The 23715-nt window shown below is 47.4% G+C and overlaps 1 protein-coding gene across 1 annotated transcript in view; it reads left to right on the top strand.

Annotated features, from left to right (window-relative positions):
- The window catches only part of LOC138282947 (E3 ubiquitin-protein ligase TRIM39-like), a 193696-nt gene that overhangs the window by 39258 nt on the left and 130723 nt on the right, over positions 1-23715 (top strand). The window contains exon 2 of the mRNA XM_069221012.1: positions 4327-4422. Coding sequence (XP_069077113.1) covers positions 4327-4422 — 96 coding nt within the window. The remainder of the gene's footprint in view (positions 1-4326; positions 4423-23715) is intronic.

Here is a 23715-nt window from a genome sequence, read left to right as displayed (position 1 = left end):
TAATACATTGCACTATGCATAGTTTCGGGGAATCTGGAAAACAGGGATAAGAAACCACACTAGCATTGCATTTAGTTCTCCTAGATATGTGAAAGATCACCCCGTCAGAGATGAATACTCTATCTGTAGCATCCAGGGCCCGTACATCGGAGACTCTTCTACGTGACACCAGGCACAGAAGAGTGGCCAGTTTAGTGGACAGCTCTTTCTGAGAAAGGTATTTATTGGCCTGCCACGATAGGAAGAGGTTCAGAACCTTGTTAACATCCCAGAGTGCAGAGTATCTGGATTCTGGTGGAAGCAATAAGCGAATTCCTCGTATCAGCTTTCTCACCAAGGGGTGTTCACCCACAGGGCAGTCCCCCACTGATGCGTGCCCGGCTCAAGTAGAGGATCTGAAGGTATTTATTGCTGTATAGGCCAGGTGGGTGAGGAAATTCAGGATGTGGACAGCAATGGCCCAAATGAGATCCAGGTGTCTGCTATGACACCAGCCCACCCATCGAGACCATGTGGAACAGTAATGTTTGGTGGTGTTATCCGCCCATGCTTTGGATAGGAGAGCAGCAACTTGAGACAAAATGCCAGGGATTGTCCATTGTTCCCGGAAATCCTCCACGCCATAAGCCTCGTACCACAACAGGGTAAGATTTCCCATCGGGATCCTTGAGGATATCCTGACTCTGGGGTAGAGTGATTGGAGAATCCCAAGAAAGTTCCAGAAGAAATGGATACCACCCTTGTGACCTCCACACTGGCTTAAGAGTACCAGGCCCACTTGCTGTCTCCTCACTTGCACCGAGAGCCGGGTTATCATGGTGAATGAGGGAAAGGCATAACCCTGCTCCATCAGCAGTCCTGTAGGAATGCATCCATGGCGGCTGCCCCTGGATCCAGCCTCCAGCTGAAGTACCTGTGAGTCTGATGGTCAATCCTGGATGCAAAGAGATCCACCAAGAACGGACCCCACTGGCTCTGAATCTCGTTGAAGAGAGGCAGGTGTAGTTGCCGAAAGACTGGTATCTTTCAAATGTTTGGAATGCCGGTCGGCCACCTGATTGGAATGACCTGGAAGATGCTCTGCTGTTACCGAGTTCTGGTTCGCCAGGCAGTATTCTCAGAATGACCTCGCCACGTACGACAGTGCCCTGGAGTGGTTCATGTAACGCACTGCCGCTACGTTGTCCATTTTCAGGAGGACACAACACTTCGCCTGAGACTTGGTCCAACATTTGACGGCGAATGAACCCACCAGGAGTTCAAAGCAGTTGATATGCATGGCTTTATCTTAAGAGGACCACTGCCCTCCGGTGGAAAACAAACCACAGGTGGCCCCCCAGTCCGAGCCGCTGGCATCAGACTCTATAACCAACTCCGGGGCGGAGCTGAAGATTGCTCCCGTTCCAAGCCTCCATGTGAGTCAGCGACCATTGAATTTCCTCCTGTGCTTCCTCCAAAAGATGAACTGTCATATAGGTTCTCATTATCCTAATGAGACTACTGAATTTGGGCGGAAGAATCACCTGTTCAGCGGGGGGCTGAGTCTGATCCCGCACCAAGTGACACCTGTCGGCCTAATCCGGGTTTTGTTCCGGCTAACTAGCAGTGCCTCATCTCCACCCAAGAGCGGGGATGGTTGGGCAACCGGGCGCATGACATAAATTACTCCTCAGGGTAATCATGGTCACTCAGATCTCATCCGTTTCTCTCAGTTACATTAGTCTCATATATGCAAGGACAGTCAGAGGCAGAGTATAGTTCAATAAGGGTTTTATTGAAGTAACTGCATCTTAGATTTTTAAGCAGGTATTGCAATAACTAGGATGATAAAGCACAACAGGATTAAAATTGTGACAAGGAGAGTAAAACACAAAAATAACGCTACCATATTGTCACTAGAGTTTTCAAGAATAGTTCCTACCTAAGCTATGTTAGAGCACAGCATGTTAAGCTCTAATTCTGCCTTTCAGGTTCCCCCCTGGGAGGACATCATCCCTCATTCTTGAGCAAGAGGCCTGTAGTCTACATAAGCAGCTGCAGCGAAGCAATCAGCATACAGTCGTGGTCATCTGGCTGGAAACTCCCTCTAACGTACATGGGTCAAAGTAGTGTTTTTATAATAAAACAGCTGATGTTCCAAAAAAGGATCCCCACGTAAGAGTGTGTATGTTTCTTTGAACATTGGAGACAAAGTGTACCCTTTTTGCCGGCAACCTATCTTACTGCAGCCTTGAGAAAAGCACAGAGTGAATGAAATGTCTTGTTTGAGAATGTAGTGCTGACCCATGCAAAAAAACGCTAGATAGAGAAAATAAAACAAGACCGCAAATCTGGCTATTGTTAAAATAAAAAATAAAAAACTAAGCTGAAAAAAATATATCTAGGTGAAAGCGCACAGTGGACGGCCTAATATGCTAAAATAACACATATAAAACTATAGCTAAAATGGCTACACAACAGAACCACCGGTGAATAAGTGAATCCCCTCCTTAGGTGTCTCGCTTTGAGACGTTGGAGGGCCCAGTAGTGAAGAGGGCCCGGAAATAGAGGGCCCAGTAGTGATGGATGAAAGCAGGCCTACCAGTCTGGCTACCTGATGGAGGGAAGTGGAAGATTTGACCGCCATCCTGTGCATTTCGTGTTTGATCTTATTGACCTTCCGAGAAGGCATGCTGAGGGTGGCTCGAACCGGGTCCACCACAAACCCGAGGAACAGGGATTGAGAAGGGACGAGGACAGATTTCTGAGCGTTGATGATGAAGCTTAGAGACTCCAAGAGTACAACTGCCATCTGGAGGTGAGATAGTAGGAAGCGGGGGCACTGACCCATAAGAAGTAGATTGTCCAGATAGATGATGAGGTGCATCCCTCGACTCTACACAATTTCACTACCGGTTTGAATACCTTGGTGAAACACCAGGGTGTGGATGAGAGACTGAGTTGTTAATTTGAATGTCCGTCCCCTCCATTGGAATTGCAGAATGCACCAATGTGGGCCGAACACTGGGACGGTTAGGTAAGCATCCTTCAGATGCAGACGCACCATCCAGTCCTAGGGCTGAATGACGTCTCGAAGGAGGTGGCTCCTCTCCATCGTGAAGTGGTGGTAAACCAACCACTCATTAAACTCCTTCAGGTTGATTACTGGCCTTTGGCCGCCAGCTCGTTTGTCCACTAGAAAGTTGTTGCAGAGGAACCCTGAGGGTGAGGCCCGGTTTCAGTGATCCTGCCTTTGTGCAGCAGATCTGAGACCTCGGAGTCCACCACTGCCATACCAGCGGGAGAAAAAAACAAAGGCGGGGGGTGCTTCAGCTGGAATGGGGAACCAAAAAACTCTATGTTGAAGCCCTGCACCATTTGGAGTACCCAAGCATCGGAGGTGAGGAATTCCCAATTTGAAAGAAACATTTGTAGTCTGCCCCAACCCTGTGGTGGAAGGATAATTGAACACTTACCTTGGGTGGCGATGTATCCGCCGCCTCTGTGGCCTCCGCATGATTCCCTGTGTCAAGGGTAAGGCCTGGTTGGATTGAATGTTCCAAACTTTGAGGCATACTGGTATTGTCCTTTTCTGGACGTGTGGCTCCTGCCAGGGGCTTGCAACATGAACAACCAGCTGAGCACCCCCTGCCACGGCAAGCCTTGAGGAAAACCTGTGGCCTGAAGATACGTTTGACAGACGTCTGGGCCCTGTCCAAGAAAGTAAACGTCTGGACGAATTTGCCTAGTTCTCAGACAAATGAATCCTCAAATAGGGTAAAACCGATTAAATATAGAAAAAAGTTATCACGGGGACCCCCAAGACACTTAGCTCAGCTGCGGAGCAACAAAAAATGAGGAGATGCTGACAGCGAGGACGGACTTTGGGGAGTTGTCGGACTCTTTGGAATGTTGACTGTTTTACTGTTCCTTTCCCTGGTGACTATGGGAAATGTAGTATTTACTTCTTTGCTTGGCTGCTAGTTTAATAAAAGCAAAGAGAGTAAAGCATAATCCTCGCCTCCAGTCCTGACTTAGAATCTCTGCATGTCTTAAACATGGTCTGGAACCATGCAACATGATACTTAGGATCTGTACATGTGTGGCTGGTACACATGTGCTGGTAACATGTGGACGGTTACTTAAAATCTATGCATGTGTCTCAGATACTTATACTTTGGATGTGTTTGTTTGAATCTGGATATCTGTGGCTAAAATGTGTAATCAAGATGTGTGACTGGTACTTTAAATGTGAACATGTGTGGTTGGTACTTACAATCCTCATATGTCTAAACAATGATGTAGTGATTGTTTTTCTATCTCATCTGTGTACTTTGCTCTCTGCAGGTGAAGCTCCAAGGCTGGCTGGATGCTCTGAGGAGAGAGATGCGATACATTCAGGAGTTTAAATGCAAGGAACAGGAACAGTGTAACACCATGAGGGTGAGTGGTAGCCGTGAATCCTGTGTACTTGAACACCTAACATTGTGTATGTGCAGGTCTGTGCATAGGCCGGTCTCGGTTAGAGATGCAGAGAAGCCAATGGATCACCCTTTGGCCTGGGTCTTGCCTCCAACAGGTAAATATACTGGGTGGCGAATGTAGGAAAGTACTCTCTTTCTGGCATGGTTACCCCCCACCCTTTTTGTCTGTTGTCAGTATGCTTTTGATTGTGTTCACTGGGATCCTGCTAACCAGGGCCCCAGTGACTATTCTCTCTCTCTTTTAAATTTGGTTGCTTGGAACACACTCACCCCACATTTCGCATAATGGTGCCTCCTTATAAGTCCCTAGTATATAGTACCCAGGTACCCAGGGCATTGGGGTACCACAGGTTCCCCACGGCTGCAGCATGTATTATGCCACCCATCGGAGCCCATGTAAAATGTGTCTGCAGGCCTGCTATTGGAGACTGCGTGAAAAGGTGCACGCACCCTATTACTACAGGTCACTGCACCAGGTCACTGTAAGTCACTCCTACGGTAGGCCCTCCCAGATCACAGGACAGGGAGCAAGTACCTGGGTGTGAGGGCACCCCTGCATGAGCAGAGGTGCCCCCACGAACTCCAGCTCTATTTTCCTGGACTTCGTGAGTGCAAGGATGCCATTTTACCCGTGTACTAGACATAGGTCTCTACCTATGTCCAGCTACATAATGGTAACTCAGAACCTGGGCATGGTTGGTATCATACATGTCAGAATCATACCCCAATACTGCTGCCAGTATTGGTTGTATGATTCCACGCACTCTGAGGGTCCTTAGAGGACCCCCAGCATTGCTCCTATCAGCTTTCTGGGGTTTTCCGGGCAGCCCACGCTGTTGCCACCCCTCAGACAGGTTTCTGCCGTCCTGCTGCTTGATCAGCTCAAGCCCAGGAAGGCAGAACACAGGATTTCCTCTGGGAGAGGGGGGGGGTAACACCCTCTCCCTTTGGAAATAGGTGTTACATGGTTTGGGAGAGGTAGCCTCCTCAAGCCACTGGTATGCTTTGAAGGGCACATTTTGTGCCCTCCTTGCATAAACCAGTCTGCACTGGTTCAGGGACCTCCAGTCGAAACTGGTCACTCCCCTTTCCATCACCCTGGGGGTGGTGATGGAAAGGGGAGTGACCACCCCCTGTCCATCACCCCCCCCAGGGGTGGTGCCCAGAGCTCCTCCATAGGGTCCATTGATTCTGCCATCTTGAATCCAAGGTGGGAAGAGGCCTCTGGGAGCATCTGAGTGGCTAGGTCAGGAAAGCGACGTTAGAGCCCCCTCCTGATAGGTGGTCACCTGTCTAGGTGACCAATCCCTCTTCCAGGGCTATTTAGGGCCTCCCTCTTGGGTGGGTCCTCAGATTCGGGTTGCGAGATTCCAGCAGGACTCCTCTGCATCCTCTACTTTGACTTCTGGCCACTGGAACTGTGACTGGACCCTGCAGGAACCGACAATCTGCATCCACAACAAAGACTCTGCTTGCAACATTGGTTCCACGGCTCTTTCCAGCTTCTGCACATTTCACTGTCTGTGCAACCTCTGAGGACAGCAAGTCTTCAGTCTGCCTGAGAAGGAAGAAGGAATCTCGCTTGGAGTGAAGAAGGCACTCCCTTGCATCTGCAGGCACCAACTGCAACGACGACCGGCTGCGTGGATCTCCTCTCATCCTGAGCTGCGTGGGTCTTGCATCACGGTTGGTGGTCTGGAGTTGTCCCCTTGGTCCTCTCTGCCAGCTTTCCAACTTTGGTGAAGGTAAGCCCTTGCCTTCCCACGCAGGATAGTACCCCATGCACCGCATCTCTTGCAGCTATCAAGCCTTGTTGGCATTTCCTCCAAGAGAACTCCCTGTAGCCCCAGCCCCATGCATCTCTTCCCTGTGATGCACAGCCCTCAGCGTGATTCTCTTGCGGCATGGGACCCTTTTTCAGTTGTACTGCTTGGGATCCTCTACGACTCCTGGGTCCTCTACAAGTGGGTCTCCTGTGTGGGTTGCCTCTTCTTCTGTGGATTCTCTGTACTGCTGAGGGTCCCCTGTGACTCCCCTCTGGGGTTTGAGTCCTCCTGGACCTTGTTGGTCGCCGGCAGCTCCACTTTTCCTCTACCGCAACTCTTGCCTTTGTCAAGGCTTGTTGGTGGGTTTTCCACGCCACAGACAGACTGCAATCCTCCATCCGGCGTGGGACGTCAACTGCATCCTCCAGGAATTCTTCACCAACTCCAGGGCTGTGTTGCTGACCGCCTTTGTCCCACCATCGACCAGCTCCTGCAACCACAGAAGGGTGGGTAGTGGCTCCTGCCACCACCAGACACTTCTGCGACTTCTGGACTTGGTCCCCTTCTTTTTCAGGTCTTCCTCTCCAGGAATCCACCACTGGTTTCTTGCAGTCTTGTCTGGGTGTTGTATTATCCTTATTTTTCGTCCTTTTGGTGGTTTGGAGAAAATCCAGTAACTCACTCCTTTCTTCCTGGTCGTTGGTGGGGTGGGGGGGGGGGGTGGGCACTGTGGTACTCACCTTTGGAGTTTCCTAGTTCTTCCAGCTCCCCTCTACAGATTCCACTCACCTAGGAGGGGGTCCCGCATTCGCATTCCATTTTTTTAGTATATGGTTTGGGCTCCCCCTAAGGTCACTATTGTCTATTGGTCTTTGCACTGTTTTCTATCACTTTTCATGCCTATTTCTGATTACTAGTGTACATATTTAGTGTGTTTACTTACCTCCTCTTGGGGTATTGCCTATCTAGTATTTTTGGTATTGTGTTACTGTAATAAAGACCCTTTATTTTCGTAACACTGAGTGTTTTCTTCCATGCGTGTAAGTGCCGTGTGACTACAGTGGTATTGCATGAGCTTTGCATATCTCCTAGATAAGCCTTGGCTGCTCATGTACAGCTACCTCTAGAGAGCCTGGCTTCTAGACACTTCCACCAGGCCAGCTTCCTACAGAGAGACACTGTTTGGGGGGGAGGTGGCAGGAGAGACCCAGATCTTTCCAAGGATCTTCATGAAAGAAGCAAAAGCAAAAATTATTCTTCAAGCCTTTAGGTCTCAATCACAAACTTCCATGGCCTATTTCAGAGTGTGTATGTAACCGCTCTTAGCCATCTGGCTCTTACTGTGTTCCTGTGTGATTGTCTGTGTATGTGTATTTAGGTGCATGTGTCTGCTGGTGGGTTTATGTCTGCATGGTTCCAGTCATCTGTGTGACTCAATTTGTCTGTGTGTGTTTTCAGTCACCTCTCTGTAAGAGTGCACATCCTTGTGTGTGTACACGCGTGTGGTTTGTGTGTGTGTTACTGTGCACCTATCTATTTGTAGGTTTGTGTATGCTGAGGTGTGGAAGAATTTGTGAGTATGACCATGCATGCATGCCTCTGTGTGTGTGTTCCTCTATGAGTTTGTACATGCCTATGTGCAGCAGTTCATGACTATGTTCATTAATTTTTCTGTGGACCTTTTTACTGTTGCTCAGCAGTTAAAATCTGAACCTCTGAAGCATCAATAAGCACAAACTTTGATCCCCAGAATCCAGCTACCATGTTGTTGAGGTGCATTTAGTTTAAAAAAGGGACCGACCCAAGAATATGCTAGGACTAAAGTTAGAACAGTAAATGAAATGAGTTCAACATTTAGGTATGTCAGAATTAGGTGAATGGGAAAGAGATATGTGTCAGACCTATCCTAACCAGGAAAAATGAAAGCTATGGATGGTTCTTGATTATTTCCTGAACTTGATCGGTCTTTAAGAACTATTGGATCACATTTTCTGATCCTTATTGGTCTGGAAGAACGCCTGAACCAGTTCAGAACCCACCAACAGTGATTATTGAAATCCATTGTCAGTAATGATTTCCTGCTCTTGAAGGGCCTGGAAGAACCTTTGGATCAGCATCGGGCTTGGGGAGTGGTGGATCCTCTGTCGCGACCTCCACCTGGACTTCAGGTTTCAGTCCTTCACACTGTCAAAAAGGTACTCCTTTGATTCCCCATTTCAGCCAGGATCTCTCCAGAAGATGATCTCATTTCACAGGTGAATGACTTGTTTTGAACTCCATTCAGGAGCGTGAGAGGGACGTAACTGCATTGTTCAACCATTGGCGACCCCTCGCTCGTCATAGCTTTATGAAACTGCAGTTCACACTTGAACAAATCCCACACTACACTTTATACTAGGATAGTATGTACACCAACTTATCACACTGCAGTTCACACCTGTGTAGAGCTTACTCTACACTTTACACTATTTCGCTATTTTCATAAACTCATCCCAATACAATTCACACCTGTGTAGAGCTGACACTACACACTAATCCAGGATGAAGTACAACATATTTACTCATGAACAATTTCTTATGCTTGTGATGGGGGATGTAGGGTAGTGGAGGGTTAACAGGTGGCGTTGCATGGGGGCGTGTCCAACCGTTCGAAATGGTGGACGCGTGATCCTGGATCCCAGATGAGACTGGCTCAGCAGGGGGCGTGCTAGATGGACACACATGGCAGATAAGAGTGGGGCTGGGCTGAGATCGCGTGAGCCCTGGACCGAAGGACGCATACCGACAGCCTATTCCCTGACTGCTCGGAGCTACGTACACAATGCAGCCTGCACCAGGTGAAGCTATGAACTGTCAGGCTGAGCTGGGTGGGACTTCAGTGTCTCCCTTGGACATGGGGAGCAGCAACCCAAGAATCGAACTGCTCCTGCGTGGTCGTGAGGCCTAGACCCATCGCCTTAAGATACTCCAAGGAGGCGGCCCCTCGGAACTCGACACTACTGCCGGGCGGTGCCATCAATGAGCTGGCTGGCAGGACCCGATGCGGCTCAGAATCACTGACTGAGCATAGACAACAATGCGTTGACCCACGCAGCAGATGATGGATTATTTGGCAAATGTGACAAATCTTTTATTATGCGAAAATCGCTGTGGCTGCAAAATCGCATAATTCCAGTGGCCCTGCCTATGCCTTAATTTTCCTGGCTAAGCTAAAGATTATTCACAAACAGCACTCTCATTTCTTTGACTCCACTGAAGTGGCTCAGGACTGGCTGGACCTCCATTTCCCAGACTCTCAGTGGCATAACCAACCACAACCCTCGCCTCCAAAGACCCAACGCCGTCTCGAAGACAACGTAATGGCAAGGAGCATATGGAGGCGGGCTCCTCATCGATGGTCCAGCGCTTCCCAAGGTAGTGCCTCGGACTCTGACACAGAAGGCTGTATGGCAGTATTCCTGGCAATAACACTACAGACGGCTAATGACCTGCTGGGTTGAGGGTTGTGAGTATGCAATCACATTGAAACGCAAAATTCCTACATGGGGCTTACAATAATATGCCGCTGGAGGGTTTAGTGTTCCTCCGCTGACACAAATAATAAATGGCTCCTATATTTCCCCTGGAGTGAATATGTTAACAGTCCAGGTCTGTAGTGCAAACGTACCCCTAGTTTTGGTGAACATTAAATGGGGACCCGGACAAGTGGCACCATCTACCCTTTTATAAGTACAGGGTCGCAACACAATCCTGTCCCTCTAGGATTCAAGGTCCGGATATAACACTGATTACAACTCTGGTTACCACGCTAGTGCTGACTATCTGGGAGTTTGGATAATGTACCCAACAAGCATAGGCCCATGTTTTTTTCTGATTGTAATGTTACGTTATGGATTGTTGGTTGGTCAAATGAAAATTTCTTGCTGGACCGGGTATTTTATGAATCTGTTTACTGTTTTGACTCTTTCATCAATGATTATTACATGGGGTACATGGTTTCAAAGGTGGGCACTACCCCTCAACAGATGCACTATCAACATAATGGCCACTATATCTAATTCTTACAATATACTCTCCTGGAACGTTTGGGGACTGGGTTCTTTGCACAAACTACACAAGGTACTAGTGCAATTACATAGGTGGCGAGTGCATATCACATACCTACTGGAAACACACCTCACCAACGTAGAAGCCCAAAAGCTACGCAAGAGATGGAGGGGTCAGATCTTTCATATTTCCTACTCTGCCTATGCCCGGGGAGCTGCAATCTAGGTGTGAGTGGGAGTTCCTATACAGGTCCACGAATCCAAAATCGATACACAAGGTTGTTATGTACTATTACGTGATAGCCTAGATGGGGTGCCCATTGTGCTTGGATGCCTTTACAGACTAAATCAAGTCCAAGATGTGTATTTCTCCCACCTCTCTACATTATTGTCAAATTGGGCACATCTCCCATGGGTTCTGGGGGAGGGGGATTGTAATGGAGTTTTAGATGTTCATTCAGCACAGCAGGCCAAGGCGTTACAACAATGGGCATCGAATTGGGAGCTCGCAGATCTCTGGCATAGCCGCACCATTGGTTTGAGAGAATATGTGTTCTACTCGCCCCCGCGCATTCCATTCCCACTTAGATAGGTTCCTTTGTGCGTCCCGCGTACAACCACAGATGATCCATGCTACATACTTGGGCAAGACGCTATGGGACCACAACCCACTAGAATTCACAGTTGCATGGGGCCGGACACCTGCCCCAATTCTAACCTGGTTCCTCCAGCCCACACTCCTGGGGAATGCTGAGTTTTGAGAAACAATCGCTACAACTGTTGACACATATTTTCAGGGAAACACTACCATAGCCTGTTCAAAATTGACTGAAGGGGTGGCCTTCAGGGTGGTGATACGTGGGACGTCTATTAACACGTTGGTGGGTGCACACAGGGAGGTTTTAAGGAAACTTGCACCAGTAGAGAACAGCTTGGGCCCACTCAAGAGTGCAGCATAACACGACGCGGACAGCGAGTCCCGGATGCAAACTGCCCAAATAGCTTATGCTAAACTTCTTGAACGCCTCAGAGTCAGAGACCATAGGGCCTACACTCAAAGACTACATACAGAGGCAGACAAAATGGGCACGCTGCTCGCTAGACTGATTAAACTCTAACAATCAACAACACCCATTCTCTCAATACAGACCCCAAGCCTTGGTACAGGCATGACACAAACTGAAATGAACACCGCATTCCGGAACTATTAAGCAGGCCCAAACACTGCTCCACCTTGTTCCTAAACCAGATCACACTGCTCAAAATATCAGCAACTGACAGGGAAACTCTCAAACCTCCTATCTCAGCAAATGAGATATTGATGCTATTAGGAACTGGCACATAACAAAATGCATGGATCTGACTGGCTGCCACTAGAATTGTATTCTACTTACGCCACACATCTGGCCCCTCATCTTGAGAAACTATACAATTTCTCTCTAGAAAAAGGGTCACTCCCCCCATTGACCTGGGAAGCATTGGAGACCTCTCTCCTTAAACCCGGCAGATCACCCACTGACATGTCATCTAATTGGCCCCTATCAATACTAAACACTGAGTATAAAATCCTTAGTAAGATTCTGGCATCTCAGCTGCTCCCTCTACTCCTTCATTTACTACACACAGACCAAAGCGGCCTCGTTTCTTGCCTTGGTACCACCTTGAACATGTGCCGTTTATTCCGTATAATGGATGCAGCCAAAGAGCACTAACCCTGTGCTGGGTGCCTATCCCTCGACGTCTGGCAGGCATTCAACACTAAAGCTGGGACTTTATGCTAGCGGTGCTTGCTGCATTTGAGATACCCAAAGGGTATATTTGTTGGGTGAGGTTATTATACACTGAGCCTATTGCAAGAGCATGGACAGGACAATATATCTCATCCACTTACCACTTATCAAGGGGGACAAGACAGGGATGCCCACTGTCTCCACTCTTGTTTGTTATGGCAGTGGAACCATTAGCACAACATATGAATTGAGAAGCCGGCATTTGCGCAATCACGATGGACCGAACGGCCCACTCGATATCGCTCTATGCAGATGATATGATCCTGTGTTACGGAGAGCTGCGGGGCAACTTGAGAGGTGCGGCTGATTTGTTGTCTAGGTTCGGCGACCTCTCTGGTCTCCAGATCAATACCGATAAGTCTCATGCATTTTCCTTTAAGGATCCCTACACAGAGCCTACCGTCCAATTTGGAACTCAACATTTCAAGGTAGCACCATCCTCATTTTGACATCTAAGTGTATCACGAACAATTAGATATACTGGAGGGTGATCTAATGATGGCAATCGCAGCGCTCCCGTCACAAGTGAGCTTCTGGTCCACGTTGCCCCTCTCAGTAAGCGTCCATTTATCATTGGCGAAAAAGGTGGTATTACCCCTCCTACTTTACTATTTTGCGAACCTACCAATACTAGTACCGGCCCGAGTATTCGAGGCCCTGAACTCAATGTTAGGGGACCTGATCTGGGCCGGAGGGCGCCTCAGAGTTAGTCTCAAAAAATTGCAATTACCATCAAATGAAGGGAGGAGAAGCACATCAGTCTTAAAAGCCTGTTGTAAAGCTAGAAAGCTGCAGGCTGGCCGGCCGTTACCTGGGGGAAATTGGCTGCACCACTGAGATGCTCTGCCGGGGGACAGTTACATAGACTACTATGCTCTGGCCCCCCCGCGCTCAGCACTGGATCTAATCTTTTACTGTGCACGGCTCTGGCTTATTGGAAAATAGCTTTGCAATATACTGCCTCCCTGGGCCCCTACTCCCCAAATGTGGCTTTGTAGTCTTAGCCCTACTATTAGCAAAACAATTACTGCCCAGACATTGGAAATCCCCACTAGTTCCCCCAGTCCTCCAATGGCATGAAGACGTAGCATGCTGGGGCCTTGCGGAGAGTGCAGCACTCCAACATGAAGCGACCAATCTCGAAGCAGTGGGTTGCCATGCTGGAGTCATTCAGGCGAGAGATGGGGAGGATGACGATGAGAGATCACGGCCATGGTCCTAACATGCACTATGATCTGAGACCCTGCCATCTGGATTCTGTCCATAGGCCCTATATATTTATCGCTAGCCCTTTTCCCCCGCTCAGGCAAATTAGATCATCAAACCCAACATTAGAATGCAAGTGCATCCCAATAAGAATAGCGGCCCACACACCAGCTCACCACACTACTTCAGGCCAGTACTAAATAACACCCCACGTGTGTGCATACAAAACCCGGAATTGACAGGCAGATGGCGGGGGAGGAAGCGGATATGCTTACAATTGTTAGAATTTATTAAGGAATGTATTACTATACAGTTCACTCTTTTTTTCGCTTCTTTTTGAAACTGGACATGCCATATGTAATAACTATGCCTTTTCTATTGAACCATTTACTGATGTAACATGATAACTATGCGCAATAAAAATACAATAAAGTTTGTTTAAAAAACAGGTGGTGTTGCATTGAGGGGTTGTGAAATAAAACTTTAGGTCACTGATTGGATTTTGGGGGTTTCATTCCATTTCATCTTCCTCTAACTTAGTCCTCTAGTCCCAATGCCAGATTTAGCCCCAACCGTATTTTGCGTTTTGAGTGTCATTACTGTATCTGAGTTTCAATCCTTAACCACATTCTGTGACATGGAGTTTGGAACCAGAATACATGGCTTTAAATACCTGTCTCCCCTTGTGACTAAATTATGTGTTTTTGGCAATCATATGTTGAACATATTACTCTGCTTTTGAGTTTTCAAAGATTAGAAGCTTTCCAACCTGATAATAAGCGTGTGGTAAGCAAACTGGACTAGAACCACCACGAATTGGTTTTCAACCCTTTGTAAGAAAGCAGCTTTTGTAAAAGTGGGATAGTGAGAACGTTATGAACCTTGAACCAAGTGGTCCTGCATGACAAGGCTCTTCTATTTGACCAAATTGTTTGATCTTTGCAAGGACTGCTCACCCCCGATAATTAATTCCACGGGGGCTCTGTGATTGTCCTACACATTTGTCCAGGGTTTGACACAGCATCAACAAGGGCAGGAGGGGGCAGGGGAAAATTAGAGAAAGTTTGTTTGCTGTTTATTCGAAATATATATGTGGCAATAATTGTGCTGAACTTACACTGTATGCACTGGTAACATTCAATAAAAACTGTATACAAAAAATGTGTTTGAGCTTTGCAATTCAAGTTCTCCTAAGGTCCGAGTCCTCTCAACTGCATTATGTGAGATCTTCCAACACGCTCAATCGAGGAAATGAGGACCAAGGACAATATCCCAGGATAGTAAAGTAAATAATCTTTATTTGCATGATTAATTAAAACCATTGCAATAAATAAAAATCAGAAAAGGAGAAATCATTTGCACAAATTAGTCAGCCATTGAATAAAATCTATTTTGCAGTTCAACCTTCTATCAAAAATCAGTCGTAATCATACAATAATCATGCCAATAAGATCAATAAAAAATGGGTTATCAGGATAAAATCTAATTTTGGCAGTTACTTTACTAAGCTTAAAGTGTCATAAGGCCGTGATGTCCGCTTTGAGCAGAAGCCGCAGAACAGAATCAATAGTGAGTGCAAACATTACACAGTCCACAAGTAGAGGCAGTCGGGAATGGTTTGGCACAAGCATACCCATTTTTAGCAGCCTGCAGATTGTTAGGGTTAGATAACCATTAAACCTTATGACTTTGTATGGGCTGTGGAGACCCTTGTGCGGAGTTATCAGTGCTTTTGAACTCTCACTGCAGTAAATAGGGTCGGTTATATACAACCAAACACTTGATAAGTTGCAGATACCTGTGCAAAGTAGCAAATAGACAGTGCACTATTAGAGTGTAGTTTCTGTTCGGCAATGCTTAAAGATCATACAGGTAGACATCCCAAGCAGAAAAGCTTGCTTTCACAGCCTGCCTTAATGCTCTTATTCCCTTAGCATTAAAGAGGGGCCTTAGTAATAATCTGGGTTCATGTTTAAGTTCTCTATATATGCATTCACTGCCCCGCGCGGTTGCCAACTGGTCATTTCCTGTGGGCGTTTCCATGGAGGGAGATGAGCTGAATGGGTACCGCGGATATTTGTCTTTAAGTTCTATTTTGCGAATTCAATGCCTAAATACAATTGTGGAGCAGCATTAAGGTAACGCTGCAAAGTGACCCATCCTATGCGCTCTTCCTGACAGCACTGCTTTGCCATCTACTAAAAGACCCTTTGGACTGCTTTATTAATAGGCTTATGTCCCCGAGGCCTCCCAGAGATTCCGAAGGCACAGTATATCTATTGGCTCCTGTAAGAAGCCATTTACCGTGTCTCTGTGTTTGGCCAATAGTTACTTCCATAAGTGAGCATCTAAAGAATCCGGCTCAGCATTCTTAATCTTATACCAGCTTTTGACGTGAGCGCCTCTGAGTGCAAGTTGTTGCGACTGCATGCCAAATTCTAGTCTTATTTGCGCCGGTGAAGTGTAATTTGATAAACTGAAGATCATCCGCAGTGCTTTTGTTTCTATATCATTCAATGTGCTGACATCCCTACCTCTCACCATTCACTCCCATAGGTGATAGTCGAATACGCTTTGTCTGTATCACCTGAATCATCGGGGTGAGGCTCGGTTCCTCAATTTTGTTCTTTAGATTTTTCAGTGCAACCGCCATAGCCAGCCTTCTTCTTTTTCATGTCTGTTTATGAGCAGTAAACATACCTCCATTGTCTATTATAACCCCAAGGGTTTGTTTTCATTAGTTGTTTCTAGCCTTTGACCTGCTAGGTGCCTGTAATGCTATTGGTTGGCCTTTCTTTTGGCTTAACTGCATGGTGTTTAATATGTCCAAGTTATTGTACAGCCTGTTTTTTACAGAATAACTTTGAGTAGTGTTGAGCAAGCACTGAAGGCCAACCGGAGTTGGACTAATTAGCACAGGGTTGCCAGCATACAGTCAATTCGAAAGGCTGAGCCCACCCATCTAAGCACTTGTCCAGCTCAGTTGATAGGTCTGACATGAAGAAATTGAACAAGGTCAGGGCTAATACTCAGCCTTGTTTCAGCCCCTTGGTGGTTGGAATCCTTCTTGTCAAATAATCGCCCGCCCCAGCTTTACTTGAATCCAGGTATCTGTATGTAGCACAATCAACTGCCTCAGAAGCCCGGACAGGATATTCCTTCTAGCGAGCTTCTCCCACAGTTTCTTCCTACCTGCATGGTTGAATGCTGAGGAGTAATCAATAAAGCAGTCGCCAACTTTAACAGCGTCAGTCAGCATGGAGAGAATTAATATGCTTGCAGTAGTCCCCATATGCTTTCTGAATCCTGTTTGAGGGGGATAACTGCATTTTCTGCCACCCATTCTTTAAGTTCTTCTAAGATTAGGCCAGCATAGCTGTTGGCATCATTATCTATTACGGAGACCAGCCTGTAGTTGTTTGGCTCATTCTTATCTCTGTTCTTAAAGATTGGAGAAATAATTGACCCCCTCCAAGATGCTGGAATAATTCCTGTTTGAAGGATTTCATCAAATACTGGTTTCAGCTTCTGCCCAGTAATTCTAAAGATCTAATTTGAATAAGACTGGAGGCATCCCGTCTGGTCCTGGCACTCCCTCTCTCCTGCCTTTGGCTATCCTACCCTTGATCTGTTCAGCCATAATTGAAATTATCTGAACATAGTTTTGGTGTTGTATGGTTTCTTCATCCATGTGGCCTAATATCCCTTTTTCATACTCAGGACTGGGCGGTTCCGCGTTAAAATGGAGCATGAGAAATGTGACCCAGGCCTCTTCTGTCAAGTGAAAGCTAACTCCCTGAGCTGTAGATTCAGTAATCTATTACCTTTGCCAGAATCTTGTACTGTTGTTGCTTTTTATATTGTGGAGTATCTTAAACCAGAGTATCTCTTCTGGTTCTGTTTTTTAGTTGCCACAGGGTCTTTTTTCCTTAATTGCCTCAATTCCTTAAGGATGTTGGTATCCGGGCCAGATAGGTGAAGTCTCCACAGTGATCTATTTATTGCTTTCTTGAGGCTTTAAATTTGCCTGTTTTGTGAAATGCAGGGGCAAGTCTTTAGCATATTTTTTGCTATAGTAATATTCCTGTTGCAAAGTTTTTCTCTTGATCTTATTCGTGGCCCTCAATTCATTGAGTTAGCTTCTCCCAACGATCTAACAAAGTTTTCGCAGTTGGTTGTTACTTTGATTCCCAGAGATTCTTCCCAGATAGGCCCTTTGCGCACTTTTCATTTATAGGTGATGATGATATAATTATAACTTCATAACTAAACGGTGGATAGCTGACATATTATGACCACTTGGACTGCCACCATAACACACAGATTATCTGCCAGGAAGGCTCAGTGAGTTGAACATTCGCAGATGACAAATGAAATGGTCTGAATGTCACAAATCTTTAATTCCAGGAACACAGATTCACCCTTCTGAGGTTAGTAAACTGTGCAGTTGTACTCTCTAGCATTTATACCTCTTAGAAATAGGAAAAAGCTCTTTATGAAAAGGTTCTGCCATTCATTCCTCCAGACCTCAGGGCGACATTGGTGCTGACCCTTATAATCTCCAGACTGGACTACTGAAATACCCTGTATTTAAATATAAATCAATTACCCCTTCACAAGTTGCAGCTAATACAAAATGCTGCCGCTCAATTAGTGCCTGGTCTGCCGACGATCACCCCCATTAAGGAGGGGCTGAAGAAACTACACTGGCTTTCCATCAGAAAACACATTACCTTCAAGGCATTGTGGTTGACTCATAAGGCTCTCCACTCTCAAGGATCAGGATACCTGCAAACTGCTATTAATTGGTACACTCGCAACCGCCCTTTAAGATCGACTGCGCTTAGGGTGGCTCAGACCAGAAGGAGCAAAAAAGCTAAATGGGGAGACAAAGCCTTCTCAGTGGCAGCTGTCAGGCTATGGAATTCGCTCCCTCCCAAAATTAGAGAGATATCGTCCCTCCTGCCATTTCAAAAGCACCTAAAGGCTTGGCTGTTCTCACTATAGGTGGCTGCTCTGCATTACCCTCTTCTTACCTGCCTAGCGCTTCGATACCTCTGGTCTGAATGCGCTCTACAAATAACCAAAATACATAAGTAACTTTCCCCTACAATACCAACTGGCTATTGGTCTTGCATCCCTATTTAACCTTAGGTGGAGTTTACCACTCACTTAGGCCTGCACGACTCTAAGAAGACACAATCCTGGCGCGCCAGGGGGCTGCTGCTGGCCTAGCCTGATCTGTGGAGTGAGCCTCAATCAGAAGAACTTGGGATGCCTGAGTGACACCGGGGAGTCAGTCTTCTGTAAGCCACATTTCTCATATCTACCACTAGGTGGGGATTCTGCGCTGATCTCTTCCATCTTCATTTGCCGTTACTGAGGGAATCCTGGTTAGTTTCTTTTCCTCTCCTTAGCAATATGCTTAAATTCAGTCGGACACCATGACTGATCTGAGGTTGTAGTCGGACGCAGAAGTGTGGGGAAGCCAGACTAACCACTGGGCTGCAGAAAGAGGTGCCCCAGCTTTTTCACAAGGGGGCCGTGTCAGCACATCCTTTCCCAGATCATGAACTGAGAACTGTGGAGTCAACATCAAAACTGGCACTCACAGGCAGCATTGGGGCCTTCCCAGCCCCTGCCGCAGAAGTGAGTGCCTGAGGAAGTATGTATGGGAAGCAAGGGACACAAGAGATGGCCAAATTTGGCATGCAGCCAGACACCCTGGTTTTTTTACATCCAGGGCAGACTGGGCACCCACCCAGTCAACTAATTGCAGAAGGCCAGGCACGCCAGTGGTGTCCCTCTGCACTAGGACTATGGGTTCTTTTGACATGCGATCAGGATCTGACCTTGGGAGAATGAAGAGAGTGGAGACACCTGCGACAGTCCAAGCCGCACCCTGGGACAGCCACAGGGCAATTGAGGTTTAAGCGCTGGGCATAGCACTGGAAGGAACCTGGGGCCGTAAGGTGTGTTCGAGGTGTTGATGAACAGTGTGTCCTGCAATTCACACTAATTCTCTCAGCAAGCTGCCCTCTTCATCAGCAATCCACCACCAAGAGTCACAGGCAACTTTCATAATGTTCGCTCAGCTGCAGATGCAGGAGAGTCCATCACTTAGGTGGCAGGCTCAAGGAATGCTGGCAGACTGCTCTCGTGGGAGACACCGGGGGGGAGAAGAGCGATGTTTCATCCTAAACCATTAAAGCTACTCACATGCTGCTCACTAGGGTTGCACATGTGGAAGCCCAGGCGGCTGGGGGCAGTGTCTCTTTCCACCCATTGTAGCAGTTCACACTGGCTTGAAGGGGCCCTTCATCTCCATGAGGGGAGACGGGTTTCCCTCATGGTCCCTGCTCCTTCTTGTCCAGGCTTCCCTGTCACCCAAGATGGGCCACTCTGTCACTCGAAACCTTTGCAGGCAGTGATCAAGCACAGGAGAGCCCAGGTAACAGTGAATTTAGGAGTTCCCAGCCCAGAGAGGCACTCCACTTCAGTTTCCCTCTCCCCTCATGTCAGTCAGGTATTCCAGCGAGGAGGAGCTGTCAGACGCAGACAGCCCTCGCCCAAGCGTCGCGCAGCTGCGGGACATTCAACCAGCCATCAAGCAAGAGGTGGGCTAGGCCCTTTGCTTCATTTCCATCAGTGAGGCAGCTGAGGGTTTATGCTCACACCATCAGTCGCTCAGGCAGCTATGTTATGAACGATCCTTCAGCAGTTACACCTATAGAATAGTTATTACTACTTCTACTTCCTCTAAATAGTCAAGTCTGATTGTCTTTTTGGCGCCCTACCAGGACCATTATCGACCCTAAGAGAACTGAACCGATGATCTCATTTAACCAGCAAATGGTTGGTAGCATTGGGCGGTGTGTACAAAGTGCAGAGACTTAATCAATGCAGCTTATGACCTGCACTTTTTGGGAATTCCTCGTTCATTGGAAATAATTGCAATTCTCAACACCTGTCATGAAAGGGATCCAACGGGTTACCTGCACTTGTTGGTGAAGGGTGGATACACACTGATCCATTCAGAGTAGCGCACATGCAGCCCCAGAGATCTAACGGCATCACACACCTGTTATTACTTGATCTCGTGTGCCTGAGCAACATTTGTCCTATTTAGTAGTTGAATGTCAGCTGATATGGGTTGTGTAAAGAGTTAGCACTGATGAGTCTCATTTGTTATCCGAATTAGAAATATTAATCGCTCTACCAAAAAAGAATGGCCATGCACAACCACACAGAATCGGGAAAGAGCTATCAATATACCAATCCTGTCTGCCCGGACTGGTATGGTTTCCTGTGATGAGTTAAATTAAACCCCAGGCTCCACTCCTGATGGTGCATTTCTGTTAATTTCTTTAAGTTTCAACTTTGCAACCATACTTCCCCTGGAACTCAGACTTTGGTTTCACTGAGGCTGCTTAATAGGTCATGGGGATATGTATGAAGGTGGCTTTCCTCTAGCATGGTTACCCCCATTTTTGACCTTTTGTCAGTGTGTTTTTACTCTCTCACTGGGATCCTGCTAGTCAGAACCCCAGTGCACATAGTTTGTGGCCTATATGTGTTGTCAGTATGCTGGACTGTGTCACTGGAGGTCTGCTAACCAGAACTCCAGTGCTTATGCTCTCTCTGTTTACCGAATTTGTCACTATAGTTTAGTGACTCCATATTCCAATTCAGATTGGTATACTGGATCCTCCTTATAAGTCCCTAGTATATGGTACCTAGATACCCAGGGCATTGGGGTTCCAGACGATCCTTATGGGCTGCAGAATTTATTTTGTCACCCATAAGGAGCTCATATAAACACTCTTTCTGATGGATACAACTACCTGTGGATTCTTCACCTTATGAATTCTCCCAATGCGCCAGCATTCAATGGAAAATTGTCTTCCCAGCTCTTCACGTCGACGAGGACGTCACAATTGCACGGCCCTGCACGCGACTCCGTCTGACGTCATCGTGGCAGTAAGAGGGCCTCGTCGGCCTGCTGACGTCAGTCCTCTTTTTGCGTGCCTTAGACGCTAATGGTTTTTCTCCTAGCTCTCGAGAAGCTACTGTTTCAAAGGTGTCTTATTGTATCTGTTACAATGTCTCCTCCTAAGAAGTCAGGGTTTAAACCTTGTCGTGAGTGCGGGGGTCGTATGTCTGTCACAGACCCTCACGATGACTGCTTATGGTGTCTCACTTCGGACCACAACGTAGAAGAGTGCGTGTCCTGCCAAAGGATGAATCCAAAGGCGCTGAAAGAAAGAGAGGCTAAGCTCTTTTTATCTAAGGCAAAGAAAGAACACAGAAGTCACCGAAGGTCCAAGACTAGGTACTCGTCACCCCATAAGTCGTCAAGGTCACACAAGAAGCTGTGCCGGCATGACTCTCAACGTCGTTCTTCTAGAGATCGGTCTCGATCTATGTCTCCATCTAGACGGCGTCGTACAACATGGGAGGTTAGTCCTACGGTAACTCCCCAGCCTCAAAGTCCTAAAGCTTTGTCGGCACCATCGCTCATCGAGGTGGTTGAGTCTCCAGTGAGTCCTCACTTTTCGCCTGAGGTTCAGGAGTCGGTTGCACAGGTTTCGGATCTGACCCAGGCCCTGCATGAAGATCCAAGGTTTCCTGCCTTCCCGACTCCAGGAGCGGATCCGGCGGCATTTCCGAATGCCAGGTTCAATATCTTTAGTAAGGCTATGGCCCCTGCTGGTACACTGGCTGGTACCACGGGTCCTTTAGCATTTTCCTTGGGCTCCCCGGCTCCATATAAGTCTGCTCCATTCGTGGCTTTTTATCAGGCTGAAGATACCGGTTTGGCATCTATGACATCGCCTCCTAGGCCTCCGGCACTGATGACATTGCCACTTAGGCAAACGACGCCAATGACAGCACCTCATATGTCGACGGTGCCGAGGGAGTCAACTCCGGTGCCGGATGGATCACGGTCGGGAAGAAGTGCATCTCCTTCTTCTCCCGGTCCGCACCCATCGGTTTTGAAGCCGGCATCATCAACGTCGGCTAACTCCATGTTGATGCCTAGGTTGGAGGCCAGGTTGAGGTCGTGGAGAGCGCTGAGGCTCTTGGAAGAGCAAGAATACCAGAGACAATTGTTGGAGGAAGGAGAGATTGCTGAGCCCTTGGGAGAATTTCAGGGCCTAGACTCAGCTGGTGGGCTGGACACTTCCCCTGAGTGGGATCTTTCATCCCCAGGGGAGTTTACGGAAGAGGCGGCTTCCTTCTACTCTGTTATTAAGAAAGCTGAAGATTTTTTGGACCTTCTATTGCCAGCTGCTGAGGTTAAAACTAACATTTTGACACACTTATTACCCCCTTCTTCTACTTCAACGGAGCGCTTGCTCCCATTCAATGATTCTCTTACGGAGCCTATCTTAGACATCTGGAGAAAGCCTGTTACATCACCAGCTGTGTCTGGAACTGTTGCAAGGAGGTACAGGGTGGCTCTGGGAGATCCAGGATTTTTGTCTCAACATTCGACTCCGGAGAGCTTGGCGGACCAGGCTTCTTGTTCAGCTCATTCTGCACCAGGCTCCTTTCCTGTTACTCCATCGGACAGGGAGTCCAAGAGAATGGAGCAGACGACTTTTTCAACCTGCAGTATGGCCCTAAAGTCAGTTAATGCTACCTGTGTGTTGGGTAGATATGTGCACGCCCTGATGGACACGGCTAGAGCTGTAGTGCCTAACTTGCCGCAAGATATGCAAGGGCAGTTCCATGAGCTCCTATCGGACACCAAGGCTGCGGCCAAACAGATCATCCAGTCTGGTCTGGATACTACAGACTCAGTGGCCAGGGCGATGGGTACTTCAGTCACCACTAGGAGACACGCGTGGCTGAGGTCTTCTGGGTTTTCATCGGATGTGCAGGCAACTTTATTAGACCTTCCTTTTGACGGAGAAAAGTTGTTTGGGGCCAAAGCGGACTCTGCCTTAGAGCGGTTTAAAGATAGAAGGGCCACGGTGAGGTCTTTGGGGCTGCAGGCTTCCACATCTACTCCTTTCAGGTCCTTTTGGAGGTTTAGGGGGTTTGGCCATGGAGCCGCTTATCGTGTGAGACCTCTATCCACGACTCAACAGTCCGCCAACCTCCCATATAGGTCTTTTAGAGGGTGAGGAGGGTTAGGACACGAGGAGCCACCCAGCAGCACCCTGCCTCATCATCTTCCTTGGGGGAGCACAACAAGGAAAGCAGCCCTAGTTTTCCATCCATGTTAAGTCATGCTTCTCCCATAGGGGGAAGGTTATTTCATTTTCTCCACGAGTGAGAGTTAGTCACATCAGACTCCTGGGTACTGAATATTGTGGGGAAAGGGTATGCCCTTCCCTTTCCGGAGTTTCCCCCTCCCCATCCTTCGTTTTGTTCATAGAATCATCTCCTGTTGCTTCAAAAGGAGGTTCAAGTCCTTTTATCAAAAGGTGCAGTG

This window comes from Pleurodeles waltl, chromosome 2_2, assembly GCF_031143425.1.
Source record: "Pleurodeles waltl isolate 20211129_DDA chromosome 2_2, aPleWal1.hap1.20221129, whole genome shotgun sequence".
NCBI lineage: Eukaryota > Metazoa > Chordata > Amphibia > Caudata > Salamandridae > Pleurodeles > Pleurodeles waltl.
Note: the sequence above shows the minus strand (reverse complement) of the source record. Positions and strands in the feature narration are given on the sequence as shown.